The sequence below is a fragment of the Triturus cristatus genome, chromosome 8, assembly GCF_964204655.1.
Source record: "Triturus cristatus chromosome 8, aTriCri1.1, whole genome shotgun sequence".
NCBI classification, from domain to species: Eukaryota; Metazoa; Chordata; class Amphibia; order Caudata; family Salamandridae; genus Triturus; species Triturus cristatus.
Genome location: NC_140591.1, coordinates 189,693,887 through 189,717,073, shown reverse-complemented (window position 1 = coordinate 189,717,073; position 23,187 = coordinate 189,693,887). Strand labels below are relative to the sequence as shown.

At 45.5% G+C, this 23,187-nt stretch overlaps 1 protein-coding gene across 3 annotated transcripts in view; it reads left to right on the top strand.

Annotated features, from left to right (window-relative positions):
- Positions 1–23,187, top strand: part of DOP1B (DOP1 leucine zipper like protein B) — a 687,459-nt gene that overhangs the window by 422,323 nt on the left and 241,949 nt on the right. For all 3 annotated transcript variants that reach the window (XM_085621292.1, XM_085621294.1, XM_085621293.1), the window contains 3 exons: positions 3,445–3,556; positions 6,676–6,861; positions 13,950–14,075. In XM_085621292.1, the coding sequence (XP_085477418.1) occupies positions 3,445–3,556; positions 6,676–6,861; positions 13,950–14,075 (424 nt within the window). The remainder of the gene's footprint in view (positions 1–3,444; positions 3,557–6,675; positions 6,862–13,949; positions 14,076–23,187) is intronic.

Genomic DNA, 23,187 nt, shown 5'->3' with positions numbered 1-23,187 from the left:
CCATACTTGATTCTCAGGGTGAAAAGGGTGAGCTTTCACAGGCTTCCATGTGAGGTGCTTAAGCTCAGCGCTCAAATGTCAACCAAGAAACACTGTAACTCTAATATCTAGTCCAGTACTCATCTTTTCATAGAAGGAAAGCCTTTGTTTAATAAGTTTTATTAATTTTCTAAACCAAACATTTTGTGTGAAGTTGAGCCGTATCAAACAAAAAAGAGAAAAAGAACAACAAACAAAACAGTCAACATAACACTACTGAGCAGTGTTGAATATTCTTTATATTCTTGTGGAACAAAGTCTAGAATTACATTTGTAGGACATTTATATCACTTAGTTTGGAGTTATTTATCCGGTTTGTTCTATACTGCATTCATCCTCCTCTCCTTCCCTCCTTTTCACGAGGACGATTCTATCCTTCACAATCTTTTTCTCATACATTCCCCTTCATTACATTCAATTGTCAAACACATTATTGTCTGTACGGACCAGTTGAATCGTTATTTCTTCCTCTAGAAGCCCTTTAGTCATATCCTGGAGCCATTTTTTGCATAAAGGGCTCACAATTTGTAGCCAGTGTTTGGCTAGGCATTATTTTGCTAAAAGTGAGGGTAGTGCTGCTATGTTGTCAGGACGAGATGCTCCTGGTCTGTGTAGTGGTCCAGAGTAAGGAAAGCATGGGCCCGCTCTCTCTGATGATATGCACAGTGTTGGGAGAGGATGTAGAAGCCTCGAACAAATAGCTGCTAACATTTCTTCAGCCCACAAACTGCTAAGCAACATCTATGGGAAAGAGGCCTTTAGACTCCACTGGACCTTGTACTAAGAATGCACTACTTTATTGAGATGTAGTGCACAGTGGACATTATAACTAGCATATAAACAGGTAGATTGAGCTGCAGTTTTTTAGAGAATATATTGCAGATAATAACGCCCACCAAACAGCCCCTTGATCCACATGGCAGATTGCGGGTTGGACACAACAGAGTTGGAATGGCGTTACTTGAGACACTGGTGAAGAAATTGTGCTGGCTTGGATAGGCGGTTCACCCTTGCTCCTCCTCTAAAACACAAGGACAAGCATGAGTGCTACTGCGGCGATCGAGTCTGCTTGTGCCCCACCTCAGATTCCGAACATTCATAGGGAAAAGGCAGGACTCGATTTCAAGTTGCGGATCAATCAAGAATACCAGCATCTACATGCAAAACCACCCCAGCAAGGGAACTGTGTGGGCATGCTCAAACTATGATAACTGAGAGCAGCGGAGCCCTGTGCTTTGACATCAAGCCACAGAGGCACCTAATTGACGCCATCCAGTGGCCTCCTTTTGGTTCAGGTGCCATACACTCTCATTCATTTATTACTAGTTTGAGGCCCACACATGGCATCCAGCCCCTTTGATGGATAGCGCTGGCACATCTTTTTGATTACACCCTTTTTACAAAATGGGGATATTAGACGTGGTCCGAGAGCAGCAGCAGCAGCAGATGGCAATTCTAGCTACCCTCAGGATCCCATCCAGAATCAGAAGAACATGATGTTGATATGAAATCACTGCTCGAATCCATGCAGGAAAGTTTAAGGTCTACAAGTGTCAAGATGGACACTCTTTCTGCTCGATTGGCCTCAATCTCTCACAAACTAGAAAAGCACAATGGCAGGCTAATGGAAGCGGAGCAGAGAATCCCAGCTGCGGAGGACAACGTCAGTACCAAAGGAGAAACACTACCAAATATAGAAAAAGTACGGCATGTTATCGCTACTTAGAGTCAAGATCACACCGCAATAACATGCCGATTTTAGGGGTCCCAGTCTACCAATATAGACAAAATGGAATATTATACGGAGCATCTATTGGAGGCCTTCTTACACCTTCTGGTGGCTGAGAGCCCATAGGTCGCTTGCCACAAGACTCTCTTATAAATCGCAATGATCAACTCGACCTGCATGCATGCAGAGCTCATGCCCTCCCTCCTCGTCCAGACTCCAGAACATTTGGAGCCCGCTAAAAGCCCATCTGCGGACTCACTTCATTGGTATAAGATGACATTTGCCTCTTCTTATTGACTGTTCATGATTGGCTCATGTTCTACCTGCTGTTAATTTTCCTAACATGAAAACATGATGCAAACCTTACCCTGGCTGAGCCCACAGAGATCTGCACCCTTGAACTCCGTAACTGTACAAATGATTCTCAGTTTAATGGAACTGGTGCTGTCCATTTAGTGTTTGGATACAAGCAATGGAGAGTGGTAGTCTAGAAATAGAACACTGTATTGAAAAGAGTAGACACATCCATGTTAAAAGAAAATGCCTGCTTCAAGAATTCCTCCCAGAATTTATTAATTCTTCACAACATTGCAAATCCCTTACATGTCCTGGACTTAAACCCATAATTAGTTTGAAGCAACAAATGAAGTCACTTTCAGGGCAGAAACAACGCTGTGCTCAGTGAACCTTAAACATCAAGGTAAGTGTTTTTTCTCAGAATTGATGCATTACACCACACAAATTGCAGACTTGTCCTACACGTTCCTACTCCATGAACATTTGCATACCCGTCGTACCATCTCCTTCCAACTAATGTCCCATTCAACAGGGTGTCTTATCAAAACTAAATTTCGCATCTGATTTGATTTCAGTGTATATACAAAATTATCACTGAATTATATTCATTGATGCTTAATGTGTCAAATTGCATTGACACGTAGACAAACACTTTTGTTGTGTTGTCGGTTCACCAGAGAAGTATTGACTGTATCTAACTGGGCCACTTAGCTCATTACTTTTAATAGCCAGTGACCCTGTGTCCTTTCTATATACTGTGACTTCCATTCTCACATGTGCAGTTCTATTACTGATTCTCAGTGTTGTAAACTCAGTCATGATATCCTGATCTGGGCATCATTCTCTTGATAGATAAAATTATTATGGAGTAATTGTTTCCGCAAACATTACATTGATAATGTGTGCTCAGTAAATGAAATTAAGTAAATAAAGAAGTAGGAGATGGGTAACTACAATGTAGGGCATTGCTCATTATTCATACAATCCTCGAATCAGTCGAAACCAGTGTGAATCTGGGAATCATGTTATCACCTGTTGTCACTCTGAACTCTGAGCAACCTCTCATCTCAACTCTACACTGCCACATGTGGACCAAATTACAATTATACGTCGCATGTAATAATGACCAGAAATTGATAACAACCTCGTGGTATCCGAGTACTAAAGCTGTTCATAAGGCATGATGCATATAATTGCCAAAATAAGTCTTTTTGGGATCAGTGATAACTGATTACTGAATTTATGTCTTGTTTTTTAGTGTTATGACGTTACCATTGAATCTTCTGCAATAGGCACACTAGAAGAGACACCATACATTTATTGAAAAGAATATGTTACTTTAAACTGAAATATTTATTTGCTTCATTCTCTCCTAACAGCACGACATCGAAAAGGGAAAATATTTCACCTGATTATCCACTGACTCTATTGGAAGGCCTGACAAGTATCAGTCATTTCTGCCTTTTGGAGCATCGCATGCAGAACAAAAAGGTATAATTTTTGGAGTCCTCTGTTCATCAGTATGGATATTCTACTTTATCACGTTTGTTGTTATGTTTTTGTTTTTAAGAAACAACAGGACTTATCCTTCCACCCCATTGTGTTTTTGCTCACTATGTAATTACAGTCAGGACCAACCATAGACAAATGAATTTTGACCTCACACTGAAAGGAATAGCCAGGCCAAAATTGCGACACCATGTACCTTAGGTAAAGGAACAGACGTATCCCCAGAACATTTTCAGCCTTGTCTGTTAGGTGTAGCTTGGGACCTGTTCTGTAGCGAGCTTCTGGAACCACATTATGTATATTAATACTAGTTGTGGGTGTCAATGAGAGAATAAAAAACAGATGGATGGAATTATTTGTTCATCACATCAGTGATTAGGCCATTAATTCAAAAGTACGAAATGACCAGTGACAGAATGTGTCCCTCCATCTCCTGTCTTGATAAATCAGCCAGGCTTTCATCATAGGTCAAAAGTCACACAAACTCCAAGTTCAGCTGTCATAGCTCACAGTGCAACCTTGGAGTAAAGCCCAGCATACACTGATCAGTCAATCCCACAGCCAGGCCCTGTACCAAAGGTTTGTCCTTTAGTGGAATAGGTATGCATTACCTTAGAGGGATTCAACAGCTGCCATGGATCACCCAATAGTCTTCCTAAGATAATAGTTAACATAATTTCTGTTGTGATCTTGAACCTTATTTGTGCCATCCATGAGTAGATATCCACTCACACCATTTTATTCCTGAGCTGCTGTCAGCCATGTAAGGTTTTTGAAGGTAAGATAAAGTAGCTGATGGAGGCAGTCAAGTGCCCAGATGGCCAAATTAACACCAACCAATATCAATGCATCATCCAGCTGTACTTAAGAGCAAATTCCAGAAATATAAAAAATAGATTTATACCAGAAATGTTACATTCTAGGACACGCCCAAAATATATGAAAATAACCCACATCCTGATTCCCACTTCTAGAGCACCCCCCCCCCAAAAAAAAAGAATACCATCACAGTTGAAGCACTTATGTTTCTGGCGATTAAAATACTCTAGATGAATGGGTGAAGCCTTTTCAGTTTGGCACTGTGAATCCCATAGCCTCCAGAACTAATGAGCTCAGCTTTCCCCAAAAAATAACCTCCCCTTGTCCATTTAGGATAAAGGGCTTCCCTAAAGGAGAGGCTGCCCCATGCGATAATTGCCGATAAGGCGCCTCTTTAAGGTGGTTATGTTCTCTCTTTTAAAAACTGTTTGTGGACATTTTAAATACTTTTAAACTGCGTTGGGGATTTCTAATTGCTGATTTTGAGGGGTAATTGTTGGGACCACAGTAGCACTGTGAACTTTTTAATACCTACCATAGAGCGGCCTTTTTTGGTTAACGCTCTAGTGGTTGGAATCCCGGCCCAGACATAAAAATGGCAGGGCGGGCAGCAAATGCACCGCTGGTGCGCTGAAGCACCCAACTGGGAGCCTGCCCCTCAAACCTCTCACCAGAGACTATCCCAGGGACTTTCTGCTTAAAGCTAGAGGGACGAACAGTGCCAACCGTAGCCACTCAATGGGTGAATTAGTACCTGTAAGTACTGCCCCTATAGTATTCCTTCTAATCCTGCATTTAGGGAACCCTCAGGACGTAAAGCTAGAGGGAATTTCTTTCTCCTTAATTGCTGGTCCCTACCAGGCTATAAGTTGGACATCTTTTCCCTCTTGGATGATCCTAAACTAGACATTGTTTGTCTTACAGATACATGGCTTCATGAGGAATCCGCAATGGAGATCGGCCAGGCTCTTCCCCCTGATTATCATATCATCCAAAGAGATAGAGTGGGTAGAAAAGGCAGAGGGCTCGCCATTATTGTGAAAAATTCTATCTGAAAAGACAATTAGTTATAGATTCCTTACCTTAGAATTACCCCCAGGCGTCAGACTGGATCTGGAGAATTTTTCTGCAGCAGTACCCCTGCGCGTCGGTGGGTGGCGTCGGTCGACTCGGCGTTCGTTGGCGTGGTCGCCGGGATGACGTTGCAGTGTCGACTTAGTCGCCGGCCCTTCGCGCTGACGTCAGTTCTTTCTTTTCCCCGTCCGTCAGCTGACGCGACGCAGGACCCGGAGCGTCGTCGCTCTCAATCTCCGTCATTTATATTTCCTTATAAATTTGAATATGTCCAGCCTAGTTTGTGCATATAATCATGCAGTAGAAGAAAACTAACAAGAGGATTTGTAGTTCAGCTTTGATCAAAATATCATGGGTTAGATCCATCATTGTTTCCTATTGATTCTTGTTTTTCTCAATGAATTGACCTCTTGTCTTTCTCCTCCCTTTATTGCCCCTCCTTTTATTCCTACACCTTCTCTAGTGTTTCCTTGTCCCCCACCCCTCAGTCGCTGAGTTTGAGGTTTATCCATCCCTAACAATTGAAATGCCTCAGCTAATGGTTTGGGCCCAGACATAAGTGCAGGTGATATTCCTTCACCAGATTCCTGATCCATTTCAGAGCTGATGCTGAACTCATCAGTCGCTGTGATGTTGTGTCTTTATTGTTTCACCATCTTTTGTTGATTTTTCTAGCAAAGCTGTATAGCCGAAGCTGAACCCTTTCATACTATTTTCTGTCCCTCTTATATTTGTAGGCTTTCCTGTTTTTTATAGTTTGATGAGTTAACATACATTTAATTAAATCTCACACACTGTGCAGTCCAAGGGCCAGTGGTTTCTTAAAGAGACGCGCAAAGATGGGCACCCCACCTCCCCTACTCACCAAGTACAGGGCTCTCGCAGGTAGTTAATGGGAGTCAGTGTGCCATAAATCAGTAGGCATGCACAGCTGTCACTACATTACTATGCATTGGCCGGACCCGCCAGGAAAATTCACTGCAGCACTTGCTCTGCCAGCATGCACATTCCCTCAACCAGCAAGCCCCATTGTGAATTGCCTGTATGTGTACCCACTATTGTGAATCCAGATCCCTGTGTCCTATTTAGAAAAACATGTGCTGCATTGCAGTGGTATATCATTCAGAATTGTGAATTTATGACTTAGGTTTTACATTGTTAACTTTGTTAATTTGGGTCTTTTAATTGTTGCTTTGTTTATTCCATAGTCGTCCCTGATTGATCCTGCAAATCTAAAAAATGCAAGAAATGCCATTTTGGAAGAGCTCCCTCGAATTGTTCACACCATGGCCCTTCTCTGGGGTGTAATACGGAAAGAAGAAGTACAGAAAAGACCCACAGACCTCCTTGGAACCGTAAAGGGATCGTCTTCTGTTTACTTCAAAGCAACCAAAGTAGGATGAAAATGCAAGGCCATCTCCTGCTTGGCCTATTTAATGTCAATACAGTTTATAATGAAAATATAACATAACATGACAAAGTGGGTGAATAGAGAGTTGAGAACGTGTAAGGAAATGTAAGTCTCTAGATATCCTACCTTATGAATGAACATGCCATATTCTGATTTTATATCACCCTATTAGTCTTGTTTGCAGTGCGTGTATGTATGAATGGATTGGGTCCCTACAAAATGTGATGACAACTGCAGCAGACCACTGAGGCACGTGCCAGCCTCCCCTCCTGGTGGAAACACTGGTGCCTAGGGTGCTGTACTCCTGATGGAGGTGCTGATTCCTCACAAGCCTCAATAAATAAGAACTCTCTGTCTTAGGAACTTTGGTAACCCAAAAAGTGAAAATAAAATTCATGTTAAATACAAATACATAAAATCAACAGTAAACCTATAAAACACATTCAAATGCTATTTTAAAAAAATCAAAGTTTTAGACGTGTCCCTAAAATAGTACCAGACCTGCCAACGTCTGAATTTTTCTCACTGTGCGCGGAGGGGGCGTGGCCATGAATGGGGCGGGGCTTAGTGCCGAGCACATCCAGAGACACTTCTAAATCTACAGCTCCTCCTCCTCCCACAACGCCTCCTCTTCCCCCACCTCTCTATCAAAAACAAAAATGAAAGCTTTTGAGACAGCCGCCGATGTCCTGGGGAGGTTTCACACCTCAGACTAGACATCGGCTGAACTAAATCTCCAATCAAGTAGCTGGAAACTTGCCCCCTGCAGGGGTTCCCAGATAATTTTGTGCCCACCATATGATATCGACTCCTCACCGGGTGGCCGTGTGAAAGGAGCCTATATCGTGTGACACACGGTGGCACTGTGCGAGTTGGCAGGTCTGCAGTACACTAGGTGGAAGATACATAAATGTTGCTTCTAAGACTATTAAGCAGCCTGCATTACCCATCTGCTTTCATATGGTTCTCTACTTTTATATTACATTACAGCCTCGATAATGGTCATATTATTCGTGTCAGCCATATGGGCATAACTTTCTGTTCGAGGCATATGAGCTGTAGATCATATGCTATGCATAGATCACCATCTAGTGTTTGGTGCGGATGTTTGCACTCTGTTTTTGTTTGACTAAGTCTTTCGAGTCACGAGGAAGGTGACTCCTCCTTTCGGTGAAAATGCGGATGGGCATCAACTCTATCTTTAGATTGTTTTTTCTGCCATCGGGTTCAGATGTGTATTGCTGCGCTCCGGTTCGGCACCGTTTCTCGGACCCCTTCGGCACGCAATCCACTACCCTCGACGGTATTATCAATCGCGGTTCCCTATTCGTTGCATATTGTCTCACCTCGAAAAAACTTGGAATGGAAAACTCGTGGCAGGCTGTCTGGCCTACCCACGCCGCCCGTTCTAGCAGTCAATGGAACGGACTCCCTTCAAGTTATGTCCTGGATGTTGTGCTAAATTTCCACACACCCACTTGCACGAAGTGTGCAACCTCTGCTTGTCCCTGGAACACAACGAGAAAGACTGCGACGCATGCCAATCGTTTCGATCAAAGAAGACACTTCGTGACCGTCGGGCTTGACGTCACGAGATGTAACACCAAAGCGGCTCCACACCGGACATTTTCGGCAAAGATTCCGACACCGAACATCAAGCTCAAGTAGACGTGGACAAAGAACATATCTCCCTGTCCGAAGTCGACATGGAAGAAGAGGAGCAGGTTACTTTGGATCAATGTACCGTGAGTAAAGATACCCCTTTGCCCCCTCAACAACATAAAACAAAGGCTCCGGTCCCTCCTCTGCCCTCAGGACAAAGTCGGCACTGACACAAAGTTTCCGGTGCCCCGCCCTCGGGCCCGGCTCCGAAACAGAAAGAGAAGCCTTCCAGCTCGGGCTCGAGCCGACCCCGCTCCGGCACCGACCCAACACTTTCGGCACCAAAACCCAAATCCAAACATGTGTTGGTTACAATACCATTGTTGCTGAAGACTCCACCTTCCACACCGAAAGGCTCGGAGCTGAAACCTTTGACGCCGAAACTGGCAACTAAAGAAAAAGACACTCTGTTTAAAGAGCCTCAGACCAATGCCCCGCCGTCGGATCCGAAGCAAAAAAAATTGTGATCAACCTTGAAACAGGACATATTCATGCAACTAATCCAAAAAAAGGCAAGATTGCCCTACCAGAGGACTACCATATTCCTCTTAAAAAGAAGAGTGGTGGTTCTAACCCTTCTCCTCCTTACATTCCACCTCCTTCTCCCACTGATCCCAATTTGATTATCACACCATCAAACTCAGCATCACCAGCACTTTCACCTGACCCACAGGGTGACAGGGATGGGGACGAAGTTCAGGATAGGCCACAGGACACTGACCCTTGGGAGGATTACCATACTGACCCAAATACAGACAATCACCCTGATTTGTATCCCTCCAGACCCTCCCCACCTGAGGATAACATTGGGTACATTGAGCTCCTTAACAGGGCTGATCAATATCATGGGGTGGACCTCCATAAAGAGCCTTTAGAAGAGGATTTACTGTTTGAAACACTTACTTCTTCTCAAAGAGCCACTCATACCTTACCAATGCTAAAAGGCATGTTAAAACACACAAATGAGGTATTTGAAGATCCTGTACGGGCAAGAATAATTACACCTAGGGTGGACATAAAATATAAACCCGCACCCATCGACCCGGTTTACATTAGAGGCCAGCTGCCCTTAGAGTCTCTTGTAGTCTCCAACGCTCGCAAGAGAGCCAACTCTGAAACCACAGGTGAGGCTTCTCCTCCTGATAAGGAGTCTAAGCTTATTGATACCTCAGGCAAAATTGTCTTCATAGGCAGAAAATCATTGGCGTATTGCCAACGCTCAAGCTCTACTGGCTCATTATGATGAGTTAGAAAAACTCATACAATATTTACCTGACAAACACAAATCTAAGGCTACTGACCTTATACAGGAAGGTAAACTTATTACTAATACATCCATCAGGTGTGCCCTAGACGCAGCAGACACAGCAGCTCGTGCAGTGAACACCAGTATACTCTTACGCAGGCATGCTTGGTTGAGAATATCAGGCTTCAAGCCAGAGGTGCAAACCTCCATCCTCAACCAATCATTTGATAAGGGGCATCTCTTTGGCCCAGTGGTTGATACCTCGCTGGAAAATATGAAAAAAGACATGGAGGTTGCAAAGTCCATGGGGGCGTTGCAGTTACCTGCCACTAGGGGTTCCTTTCACCGCTCCTTTTACAGGGGTGGTCCCAAAACTGTATCCACCGAAAATCCCTCCTCCTCTTACAAGGGCAACAACCAATCCCCCTCTTCAAGAGGTTATTTCAGAGGAGGTTTTAGAGGAAACAACTGTAAGGTAAGAGGCTGGGACAACTCCACACGCACTTCCGCCGTAAACAAACAGTGACTTCTGCTACCCGCCGATCATTCCACCCCTGTCGAGGGACGTCTCTCTCAAAGTCTGGAATTCAATCACCTCAGACAAGTGGGTGCTACAAATTATCCAATATGGTTACTGCCTGGAGCTTAAAATGTGATATTCTTCCAAGATCACATGCAATGTCACCAGAGCATCTTACCCTTCTAAGGCAAGAGGTTCTTTCTCTCTTGGACACACACGCTATAGAGCCAGTCCCATTACAATACCAGGGACCGGGGTATACTCGCTGTACTTTGTAATTCCCAAAAAGGACAGCTCTCTCAGACCTATACTAGACCTCAGAGAACTAAATCTGTACATTCAGTCGGACCACTTTCACATGGTCACATTCCAACAGGTGCTCCCACTCCTTCAGCAAGGCGATTTTCTGTCAACTTTGGACCTAAAGGATGCCTACTTCCATATTCCCATTCACCCTGCTCACCGGAAATTCCTCAGATTGGTGGTGGACGGCCAACATTATCAGTTCAAAGTTCTCCCATTTGGAGTAACTACAGCACCCAGGGTATTTACAAAATGCCTGGCAGTAGTTGCGGCTCATCTAAGAAGGCAGCACATTCACGTCTTCCCTTACTTAGACGACTGGCTAATAAAAGCTAGCTCACAGCAAAGCTGCCTACGCCACACTCAAAAAACAGTCCAACTGCTTCACGACCTTGGGTTCACTGTAAACCTCACCAAGTCTCATCTCCAACCATCCGACACACAAGTGTATCTAGGAGCTACAATAGATACACACAGAGCTCTAGCGTATCCCAACCCACTCAGAATCCGCAACATGCAGACTCTAATTTCTCAGATTCAGTCTCAACACTCATTACCAGCTCGAGTGTTCATGCAATTGCTAGGAATGATGGCGTCTTGCATTTTAATCGTTCTTTACGCAACACTTCAAATGCGTCCCCTACAGGAATGCTTGGTACGTCAGTGGAACCAGGCTCTAGGCCAGCTATCAGATCTAGTGTTGGTGGACGGCCGCACCATCGCTCTCTGCAGTGGTGGAACATAGAAAACCTTTCCAAGGGGCGGCCATTCCTCGACCCGGTTCCACAGATAGTGCTAACAGCAGACGCATCGCTGACTGGTTGGGGAACTCATCTCCAAAAACTTACCATTCAGGGCATGTGGACTCTACAACAGAAACAACTCCACATAAACCATCTAGAACTGCTAGCAATTTTTCCAGCATTGAAAGCATTTCAACTTCATCTGGTAGGCAAAATCTGTCCTGATTCGTACAGAGAACATGATGGCAATATACTACATACAAAAACAGTGGGGGACACACTCTCTGCAGCTCTCACAGCTAGCCCAGAGCATTTGGAGATGGACCATACCTCACAAAATATATCTCCTTGCAGAACACCTTCAAATATGTTATGCACAAGCAAAACGCACATTAACAATTCCCCTGCACACTCTACACGCAAAATGGGGGCTTCTATGGCATTCTTAGGCAATATACCCATAGATGACATCTGCAAAGCTGAAACATGGTCTACACCACACACATTCACAAAACACTATTATGTAGATGTGTTTGCAAGACAGCAAGCTAGTTTGGGCCAGGCAGTTTTACGGACACTATTTCAGACCACAGCAACAGCTACAGGTTAGCCACCGCTTTGGGAGATAACTGCTACATAGTCTATGCATAGCATATAATCTACAGCTCATATGCCTTGAACGGAAAATCCTACTTACCCAGTATGCATCTGTTCTTGGCATATAGAGCTTCAGAGTCATTTGCGCCCGCCCGCCCGCCTCTTTTACCTGTTGCAGTAACATCTTACTTTGATACATAATACATGGATATCTCTCTTTACTACTCTTACTAACTCCGTCATCACCCTCTGTAGCAAACCAATCTAAAGATGGAGTCGATGCTCATGCACACTATCACCGAAAGGAGGAGTCACCTACCTCGTGACTGGAAAGACTTCTTCGAACGAAAACAAAGTGCAAACATCCGGACCCAACACTAGATGGCGGTCTATGCATAGCATATAACTCTACAGCTCAATATGCCAAGAACAGATGCATACTGGGTAAGTAGCATTTTCCTTACCATCCTAACTTCTTTATCTATAAGGAATGGTTTGAACATTCAGCTCTTCAGCCTACTGTACTGGGGACAAAAATGAAGAAATGATGGGGGGACACACAGATGGGTCATGTAGACGTGGGTGTTCCCAGCCAGGTATCTTCACACACATCCTCTGGCACTGCAGGTTCATCCAGGAGTATTGGCACAAGATACATGCCATCATGAGTGAAACCCTCGAGATTGACATCCGGCCGGAAGCTCCTAGATGCCTCCTAAATATTTGGGAGCCCACAGACCTCAATGCCTACGCCATACACTGGGTGACACTTGCCTGTATGATAGCCAAGAGGAACATTGCGCAGCACTGGGGGGCTGCCCAGGCACCTGCAATAAAAGACTGGGAAAAGGACCTTGATTGGTGCATGCAACGAGAAAAATCTGTTTACATTGCAAGGGGCTGCCCCAGAAAATGGTCCAAAATCTGGACCCCCTGGAACTTATACCGAGGTGAAATATGTACCCCTCCCAGACTCTACGACGACGATGTCTCCCCTTCCCCGTAACTCCAACTGTATAAATGTGTTATGCATTGCTGAATCCTTGTGCTTGCCAATGCCTCTGCGGTGTTCTTATGAAACTATGCCTTGTTGTCGATGTTTCTTTAATAAAAAGAGTTATAAAAAAAAAAAATGAAGAAATGTATAGTGGTTTCTAAGCATACAAGCAAGTACACTCTTCTCTTGGGCTGTGCGAATACCTTTCTACCACTGGTTCTATTGTCAACTGGATCAGCCTAACCCTTATGTACCATCTTGCACCTTAGCCAGGGCAAGTTTAGCTACATAACCCTTGAATCCTACAGCAAATCCATCCTTTATGTAAACAATAGCCTTCTGACTTATCCCTGCCTTCTTGAGATCGCTTGCCAAACTGTACCCCTTATCCTACTCCTTTAATTTTGTGCTGCATTTCTTTACCAGGACCTGTGGGGTAGTACCAACTTTCTAAACCAAAAACAGTCATCTTGGGCTTGGATTGTTCCTCTCACCACAAATACCACATGTTTCCAGTTTCTTTGTCTCCGACTACCAGGATACTTTGATCCATGACTTCAAAGCAAAGAAAATATTGGTTATGACTGAACATTCATAGTTTCACCTTTGTTTGGTAGACTGCCTGGTTGGTTTATATAGTGCTATGCAAGACAAGAACTTATGTTCACGGAGAGGCAGTGTTCTTCCTCGCCAAGACAGTTTTCAACATTTTTGCCGTTCATAATGGCAATTTGAGGAATTTGTGAACGTGCTAATTCAGTAATTTAGAACTTTATTGCTATTAAGTAATGAAGAAGTTTTAATTGATATCATGTAGCGATAATTGAAAGAAATGATGCCAAACTATGTGGCTCAACCAGAGTTTGTGTGTGTTTTCTCAGCAGTTATGTTTGTGTGTCGTGCTCTTGTATTTTTTAGGTCAGTAAAACTATAACCTGTAGGCATTCTGCTACCTTTACCCCTAAACACTGAACCACTGATGTGTTTTTTTCTATTTCCATAGACTTTGAAGCAAAGGGTGTTGGATTTTTTGAATCCTCTAACAGCGCATCTGGGAGTTCATCTGATTGCATCGGTAGCAGCTGTGTGGAACAAGAAGAAAGTCAACAAAGGCCTGAATAAAACAAAGGTAATCTGTAACATAGAAGTATGCCAACCAATGTCACACATTATGTTCCACTGCAGAAATGTAGTACATGTTGTTTTCAGTTTTTGTTTTTGTACAGATTCCGTACAGTGCACTATCACCTCTAGGGCCTCTTGACCCTATAGAGTATAGAAATTGTGAATCTCTTCATGTGTTACACACAGTACATAATTCCATTTTATGGTTTAAATGTTTTTATTGCATTTTCAGTATAAGTATATGCATGTAACAGCTCTCATACAGGCTAAAGAACAAGCCCCTCCCAGGCCGGTCAACCACATTTCTCACGTGAGCATCATGTACAGGAGCTGCTCAATACTTTGCTGTGACCCCGCTTCTTACCTAATTCCCACATAACAAAAACATATCATAATTCCATTTTAGAGGGTTCAGGAACATATAGGTACCATTACCAATACATATCCTCAGTTGGTAGTAATTCCCTAAAATATTTCCCCACTTTACTAATCTCATTATCTTTGAGAATCTTGAAGTTGCTTTTCAAATAATGAAAACCCTTCTATTCTTGCTCATACGACATTGCATATCCTGAACAGGAAAGGGTTAGTTTCTTTCTCGCAAGGGAACTGTGGCTACATTAAATTTGATCTGGTGGGCTTCTTTACCCCACCCACAGACATCAGTGGTTTCTGGAACAGGATAGTGAGAGGAGTATGTGCAGGCTGCCAGGGGCAAGATGGACATTGGGCACCTGCAAGGAGAGACCACGATCTGGCATACATAGGATGTACAGAAGACTCCATCCTCCATTTATCCAGGCACACAAGGAAAACACAGTCTCTCTCTCTCTCTCTCTCTCTCTCTCTCTCTCTCTCTCGCTCGCTCTCTCTCTCTCTCTCTCTCTCTCTCTCTCTCTCTCTCTCTCTCTCTCTCTCTTTTCTCTCTCTCTCTTTTCTCTCTCTCTCTTTTCTCTCTCTCTTTTCTCTCTCTCTTCTCTCTCTCGTCTCTCTCTCTTCTCTCTCTCTCTGTCTCTCTTTTGCATCTGCCAGTGGATTCCTCACCTTGGGAATATCCCCTGCCCAACATTTCACTGAATTTTTTCCCCAGCTCTCCACGCCGACTTGGATGTCATAATTCCATGGCTCCGCTCGCGACTCCGTATGACGTCACCGGAGTCATAAGAGAGCCACGTCGGCGTGATGACATCAGTTCCCTTTTTTCCACACCGTCGACACGTAACGATTTTCCAGCACTCTCCTTGATTGTAGAGTTAATTTGTAGTCTCCTTGTGGGTTACTGTTTCTGGAGTACTCATGTCTTCGTCGAGGAAGTCAGGTTTCAAGCCGTGTAGGGAATGTGGGGATCACATGTCCATCACTGACCCCCATGAAGACTGCTTATGGTGTCTTTCGTCAGATCACGACGTGGAAGACTGTTCCTGCTGCAGGAAAATGAATCCTAAGGCACTAAAAGAAAGAGACGCGAAGCTGTTCATGGCCAAGGCGAAGAAGGAGGGCAGAGGTCAAAAAAGAGACAAGTCGAAGCCGGAGTCGTCGACTTCGCACTCGTTGAAGTCGAGAAGGCACAAGAAGAAGAGGAAGCATGACTCTCGGCGCTGATCGACGAAGAGTAAGGCTTCGAGGTCGCTTTCGCCTCGACGTCGAAGTAAGGACTTGGTCTCTCCTTCGCCTTCCCCTTCTCCTCGTGTTTCTCCGGAGAAGTCTCCTTCACCAAAGTTAACTCCAGCGCCGGTGGATTCTCCAGCTTCTGACGCCGAGCCTGATCAGCTTACTGAACTCTCTCCTGTGCCTGAAGGTGCACCTGTGGATCCAGTAGAGGATCTGTCGGCTCCGGCTCCAGCTACTCCTCGGACGGATTCAGGTTCGAATCCATACCCGCATTTCCCGACATTTTTTGAATGCTATGTATGGTATTTTCCAGAGAGCAGCCTTCAGGTCCCGTGGGTCCAATGGCGTTCAGTTTTGGCGTGCCACAACACTATGCTCAGGCACCTTTTATGCCCTTCTTGCCGATGGCGCCGTCATGGCAGTTCCCGGCCCCGTCTGGAGAGCCTTCCTCCCGGCCTCGTCTGGATCGAGTGCCTTTGTTGGAGCCTCTCTTGACGCCGGCGCCGACTCCAGCTGCGCTGCGTGTGACGCCGCCGACTCCTCCGGCGCAACCGAGTCCGCGTACGGCGCCGCCGACGCCGTGTCCTCAGATCCGCTCTCGAAGAGAGGCTCAGAGGCTTATAGAGGAAGAACAATATCGAGCAGATGAAGTGGAGGAAGGTGAATTGGGTGACTCCACGGATGAATTTGAACGTATTCAGGAGGCAAGTGGAGTGGACACCACTCCTGAGTGGGAACTTTCTTATTCCAGATCTTCTGCTCCTCAAGAATTGGCTCCTTACCATTTGATAATAAAGAAGGCTGCGGAGCTGTTGGACTTAAAGTTGCCTTCTGCAAAATATAAGCCGAACTTATTGACTGAGGTCCTTCATCCGCCTTCTTCTATTGTCGAGCCTCTGTTGCCTTTTAATGAGGCTTTTAATGAGAGCCTATTATGGACGTTTGGCGCAAGCCACTTTCTTCACCTGCTGTTTCCAGGACTATGGCGAGAAGATATAGAGTGGCTCCGGGGGATCCGAGCTTCCTTTCCTCTCATCCTTCTCCAGAGAGTCTTGTAGTGCAGGCATCCTTCTCAAAACAATCTTCGGGGGCTTTTCCACAAGCGCCAGCTGACAGGGACTCAAAGAAGATTGAGCAGTCAGCTAAAAAGGTCTTCTCATCTGCTAGTATGGCGCTTAAGTCAACAAATGCCACTGCTTGTTTGGCCGCTACGTTCATGCATTGATGGACTCTGTGAAGCAGTTAGCTCCCAAATTGTCTGATGAGGAGAAGGGTTCTTTTATGTAGGTTGTTTCTTACACTCAAGCTGCAGCTAGGCAAGTTATTCAGTCAGGCCTAGATACGGCTGATTCTGTGGCCAGAGTTATGGGATCTTCTATACCCACTAGAAGGCAGACTTGGCTCCGCTCTTCCGGTTTTTCTACGGATGTTCAGGCCACTCTGGTCGACTCACCCTTTGATGGGGAAAAGCTTTTTGGAGAGAAAGCGGATTCCGCCTTGCAAAGATTCAAAGATAGCAGAGCTACTGCGAAGTCTTTAAGTTTGCAGACACAGTCAAAAGGGTTTGGCTTCAAGAAGTATAGGGGTTTTGGAAGGTCCTCCTTTCGTTCCTTCCGTCAACATCAGCAGCAGCAACAAAATCCTCTCTATAGATCCTATAGAGGAAGACAAAGGGGTCGGCGTGGTTCTGGCTGCAATCCCTCCTCCTCCTCAGCCTCCTCTGCTCCCAATAATGCTACAGGGAAGCAGCCCTGCTTCCCTGGATCATGTGAGGCCTGTTGTGGGTCAGGTGTCCCACTTTCTGCGAGGTTGGAAATCGGTCACGACGGACCTTTGGGTTTTAAACCTTGTGGAGAATGGGTACGCCCTTCCCTTTCGGGAATTTCCTCCCCCTTACCCTCCTTGCCAAGGTTTTTGCTCAGAGGAAAATGTGCTTCTTCGGTAGTAGGAGGTTCTTGCATTGCTACAAAAAGGTGCGATAGATGTGGTTCCAGAGCAGGAAAGGGGTCAGGGATGCTACTCCCGGTATTTCCTGATTCCCAAAAAGGACGGCAGATTGTGTCCAATCCTGGACCTCAGAATCTTGAACTTTTACCTGAAGCAGGAGAAATTCAAGATGCTAACCCTTGCACAGGTTCTTCAGGCGTTGCCGCAAGAAGACTGGATGGTGTCGATCGACTTGCAGGATGCGTATATTCCACATCCCAATCCTGAAGTCGCACAGAAAGTATCTCCGTTTTACGGTTGGGTCGCAACACTACCAGTTTGCGGTTCTTCCATTTGGTCTTACTACTGCACCTCGAGTCTTCACCAAGGTGATGGCGGTGGTGGCTGCCCATCTCAGGAGGTCGGGGATTCCGGTTTTCCCCTACCTGGACGACTGGCTACTGAAAGCAGAGTCGCCAGGGATGGCGCATCATCATCTGCAGGTAACATCTCATCTGTTATTCAACTTGGGTTTTTCAATCAACGTGCCTAAATCTCACCTGGTGCCCTCTCAGCGCAACCTGTTCATAGGGGCGGTACTGGACACTACTGTGTGTCGAGCATTTCCTCCTCCACAAAGAATTCTCGACTTTCAGGAGATGATCCCTTTATTCCACAATGGAGCGGTTGTTCCAGTTCTGAAGGTTCTTCGCCTGCTCGGTCTGTTCGCCTCCTACATTCTGTTGGTCAACCATGCACGCTGGCACATGAGGGTGCTCCAGTGGTATCTCCGCAGGCAGTAGTATCAGCACAACGGAGATCTCAGGGAGTCAGTCAGAATCTCCAGAGAAGCTGCTGCGGATCTGTCTTGGTGGAGCGTGGAGGGCAATCTGTCTCAAGGAAAGCCCTTTCATCCTCCTCCTACGGTTGCCACAGTGATAACGGATGCCTCCACCCTGGGGTGGGGTGCTCATCTGGGGGATCTGGAGATCAAGGGTCTTTGGTCTCCAGAGTAAAGATTGTCTCATATCAATCTTCTAGAATTGTGGGCGATACGTTTGGCGCTCAAGGCCTTTCTCCCTTCCCTTCGCGGTCAGTCGGTTCAAGTCTTGACGGACAACACTACCGCGATGTGGTATGTCAACAAGCAGGGAGGAGTAGGGTCGTACCGTCTCTGCAGACAGGCTTTGCGACTCTGGTCCTGGGCTCAGGACCTTCAGATTTGCTTGATGGTGAATCATCTGCCCGCGTGCTGAACGTGCGTGCGGACAATCTCAGTCGACAGTTTTCCGCCGACCACGAGTGGAGGCTTCATCCAGAGGTAGTTCAGCACATCTTCCGGACGTGGGGGACTCCTCGGGGGGACCTGTTTGCCACTCAAGAGAATGCGCATTGCCCGTCATTCTGCAGTCTCCAGTTTCCGATGCAGGGGGCGTTGGGGGACGCGTTACAGTTGAGTTGGGGCTCACAATTCCTTTACGCGTTTCCTCCTATACCCTTGGTTCTGAGGAAGATTCGCCAAGACCGGGCCCAAGTTATATTGATCGCCCCGGATTGGCCAAGAAGGGTGTGGAACAGAGATCTACTTCACCATTCATCGCACCCTCCTCTCCGTCTCCCTCTCAGGGCAGACCTCCTCTCGCAGTCGGAGGGGCAGGTTTTACACCCCCACCGCCAGCGCCTGCACCTTCATGCCTGGAGATTGAACGGGGCAACCTGAGTTCTTTCTCTCTCCCACCAGATGTAGTGGATGTTATATTATCTTCCAGGCGACACTCCACTAAGTCTATTTATTCCTATAGATGGTCTAAGTTTGTAAGTTGGTGTGGAGAGAGATCTATTGACCCTTTAAAGGCCCACTTGTCTAATGTGCTTCAGTTTGCTCTTTCCTTGGCTCAGCAGGGTTGTGCTGTGGCCACGGTTAAGGGCTATTCATCAGCCTTATCGGCTTTTCTGTGTCTTCGAGATCAGCCGTCATTATTTAAATCTCCTATTGTATTAAGATTTATCAAAGGTCTTACTAATAGGTTTCCACCTACTCCTTTTGTAATGCCACAGTGGGACCTTAATCTTGTTTTAACTTTTTTGATGGGGTCTCCTTTTGAGCCCCTTCATAGTTGTCCTTTGAGGCTGTTGTCCTTTAAAACGGTCTTTCTTGTAGCCATAACCTCGGCAAGGAGGGTGAGTGAGCTTCAAGCTCTTAGTTCAAAACCCCCATTTATATCCTTACATGCTGAAAGGATGGTCCTCAGGACCAGGGCTGCTTTCCTACCTAAGGTAGTTACTCCCTTTCATCTGGGACAATCCATTACTCTCCTTGTGTTTTATCCCCCCCCTCACCCTTCTAACGAGGAGGAGAGGCTTCACCGCTTGGACCCTAAAAGCAGTAAGCTTTTATTTGGACAGAACAAAGGATTTTCGTTTGAAAGATCAGCTCTTTGTGGGCTATATTGGACACTCAAAAGGCAAAGCTGTGAACAAGTGCACCCTGTCCAGGTGAATTATCCTAACCATCAAGATCTGCTACGCCCTTGCTGGTAAGGTTCCTCCTGAGGGTATTAGAGCTCATTCAACTAGAGCCAAGTCCTCCACCTCTGCTTTGGCCAGGGCTGTTCCAGTTGCAGACATTTGTAAGGCCATGACTTGGGCCTCCCTCCATACTTTCGCAAAGCATTATTGCTTAGACTCTGAGATGAGGAGGGAGGGCCATTTTGCACACTCTGTCTTGCAGGACTTTCTGGTATAGAAAGGTGGACACGCTCCTCCAGGAGTGGGACTGCTGTGGGAATCTATTCACAAGGTGAGGAATCCACTTGCAGATGCATCCATCAGAAGAACAAGTTACTTACCTTTGGTAACGCTTTTTCTGGTGGATACAGTATCTGCCTGTGGATTCCTCACTGACCCACCCGCCTCCCCGTTGTCCACCTTTGTATTCCTTATAGGATGCCTTGTTTGACATGTTGTTTTACTTTCTATCTGGTACATTTATAGGAAATGCTTATGTTCTTTAGCTTTCCTTTTGTTTATGTACTATGTATATTTGTTCGAATGATGTATACTGTGTATACTTTGAATCTGTTGTCGGTCCACCTGTTCGCCTCGGGAGGCACGGAAAAAATGGGTGGAACTGACGTCATCATGCCGACGTGGCTCTCTTATGGCTCCGATAACGTCATACGGAGTTGCGAGCGGAGCCGTGGAATTATGACGTCCACATCTGCGTGGAGAGCTGGGGAAAAAATTCAGTGGAATGCTGGCGCAGGGGATATTCACAAGGTGAGGAATCCACAGGCAGATACTGTATCCACCAGAAAAAGCGTTACCGAAGGTAAGTAACTTGTTTGTCTCTCTCTCTATCTCTATGTTTTTCCTGTCTCTCTCACACTTCCCCATCCGTTATTTCTTCCTTTCTCACTTTTTCTCTTTTTGTCACTCCCCTTCTCTCTGTCTCTTTCTGCCACTCTCTCTCCCTCTCTTTATTTCCCTGTCTTCCTTCCTTCCTCTCTCTCCCTCTCCCACTTTGTGCCTGTCACAGGCATCATGAAGTCAGTGGAGTCTATTAATGGGAGACAGCACAAGCTTTAGGTGGAGTTAGTCAGTAGACAGTTCGTCAATAGTGGTAGAGGTAAACAGGCCTGGACCCAATTTATAGATTATGCTCCCACCACTGTCAGTTTCTCATAGCCCGGGTTAAGAGGGCAGTAGCCACTTACATCGAGGGGTGGACTTGGGTGCCTTCTAGACTTTAGAGCCCAGCTCTGATGTCTTCTATGAGTAAATCAGGAGTACCTCTTATGGTCTTGCATAGTTTTTGAGCTCACTGTGGGAAAACACGCAGGACTGTCCTAAAACCATACAGGAGTAGGACAGCTTGGCTTACACAAGAATGCTGAGGACCTCTCTCCCAACACTTTTTTAATGTAAGACATTTAATCATTTGTGGTAGGGCCTTACTTTGCCCTCTTAAATCTTCGCCCTTTTCATCTTTGTTAGCGTGCTAGGCCTCCCACGCCCCAGATGCTTCCGCGGCCCTTAAACATCGTTAGCAAAAACTTTCTTATCTCCTCCCGAATACAGGCCTCCATGCGACAGCTGCTGCTCGCATTTCTTAGCATCCTGAGCCCGATATGCTTTTTTTTTTCTCTCCTGGACACCTTCTTGCCTCGTTATTTTTAGGTTACACTGTCCATAACCCCAAGAGGAGCGAGCTGTATGTGTGAAGGAGACATCAAAAGGACATTTATTACAGCCTTGCACCTAGCAGCCTACTGATGCTTGACCACACACATCGCCTGCCCCTCAGTCATCAACATAGACCATCAGTTTGTCTGCAGTTGGTTTGAGTGGAGTGGCCTTGTTGTGCAGCAGTTGGGTCTCCTCTCTGCCTCTTATGTAGAAGAATCCCTGCATTCCTGCTAAGGGCTGCTGGAGCCTGTCCTATAGTGATCATTCCTTTTTGCTCTGGAAAACTCAAGACTGTCTCTCTCAGGGCTGAAACCTCACTCCTTCATTCCCTTCAACTCTATCCAGCTTATGATATCCCACCGTCCTTATCCATCACATCTCCTTACCTAGACTAACTGTTGGAAGTCTGGTTATTCTCTCCTATCCATTGAAAACAGGGTTTTGTTTGTAACTTGACTGCTTTCTTGTCATTGATGCCTATGCTTGAGCCAGATATCACCCGGAAATTTCTGTACCTCCAGCTTTTAATTTAGTTGGCCAAACAAAATATCTGTAATTGTCGTTGTCTGCCCCCAAGCAATTTAAAGACTAGAGAGTTACTTATGTGTCAAGTTGATCTAGGAATAAACAGGCCAGCTTAAAGGCAACATAACAGAAAGACCCTGCTCAAACTATACGCCTAGGGTTAACCAGCTGTTTTATTAATCCTCCTTCAGTATGCATCTCTCTTTATCTAGACCTCACATCAGTTTGAAACACACCTGCTCTAGAATCTCCATCCCAAAAGTATTTTTTTTTTCTGTATCCATCGCTACTCTGCCTCTCACCCATTGCCTGGTGTCCTTCTTTTTTTTGAAAAACTTTATTGTGCAAAATAGTATTGTTACAAATATGGGCCTACAACCACCAGGGCCGGCCGCTAATATATGCCTGTCAATTGCGTGACATCACGAAGCAGCGACTGATCCCCAGAGGCTCAGCAGGGTTTACAGGAGATATTCTCGGCAACTCAGAAGCTAGGCAGGATACAAATATTTTAAATTTTAGAAGAAAAGAACAAACAAAGAAACAATAAAACAAAACTCAAGGCGAGAAACAGTCTAAACGGTGTCGAGTGCCGATGGGGGGATCCCACCACACCAGGTAGAGAATCAGGAGAACAATAGAGATGACCAGGGGGGGGGGAGGCAGCGGGGAAGTCAGAACAATCAGCCAAAAGGGTACAGTATTCCAGGAACCTCAGGATCAGGGGGACAGAGAAATGTCCGGGGTATCTACAAAAGGGGGCGTACAGATGTTACCTCGGTGATTGAGGATGTCTTAATACATTTTAACAGTAGGTAGTGGATTTTAGTAGTTTATTTTAAGGGTAATGTGTTATTAACACAACT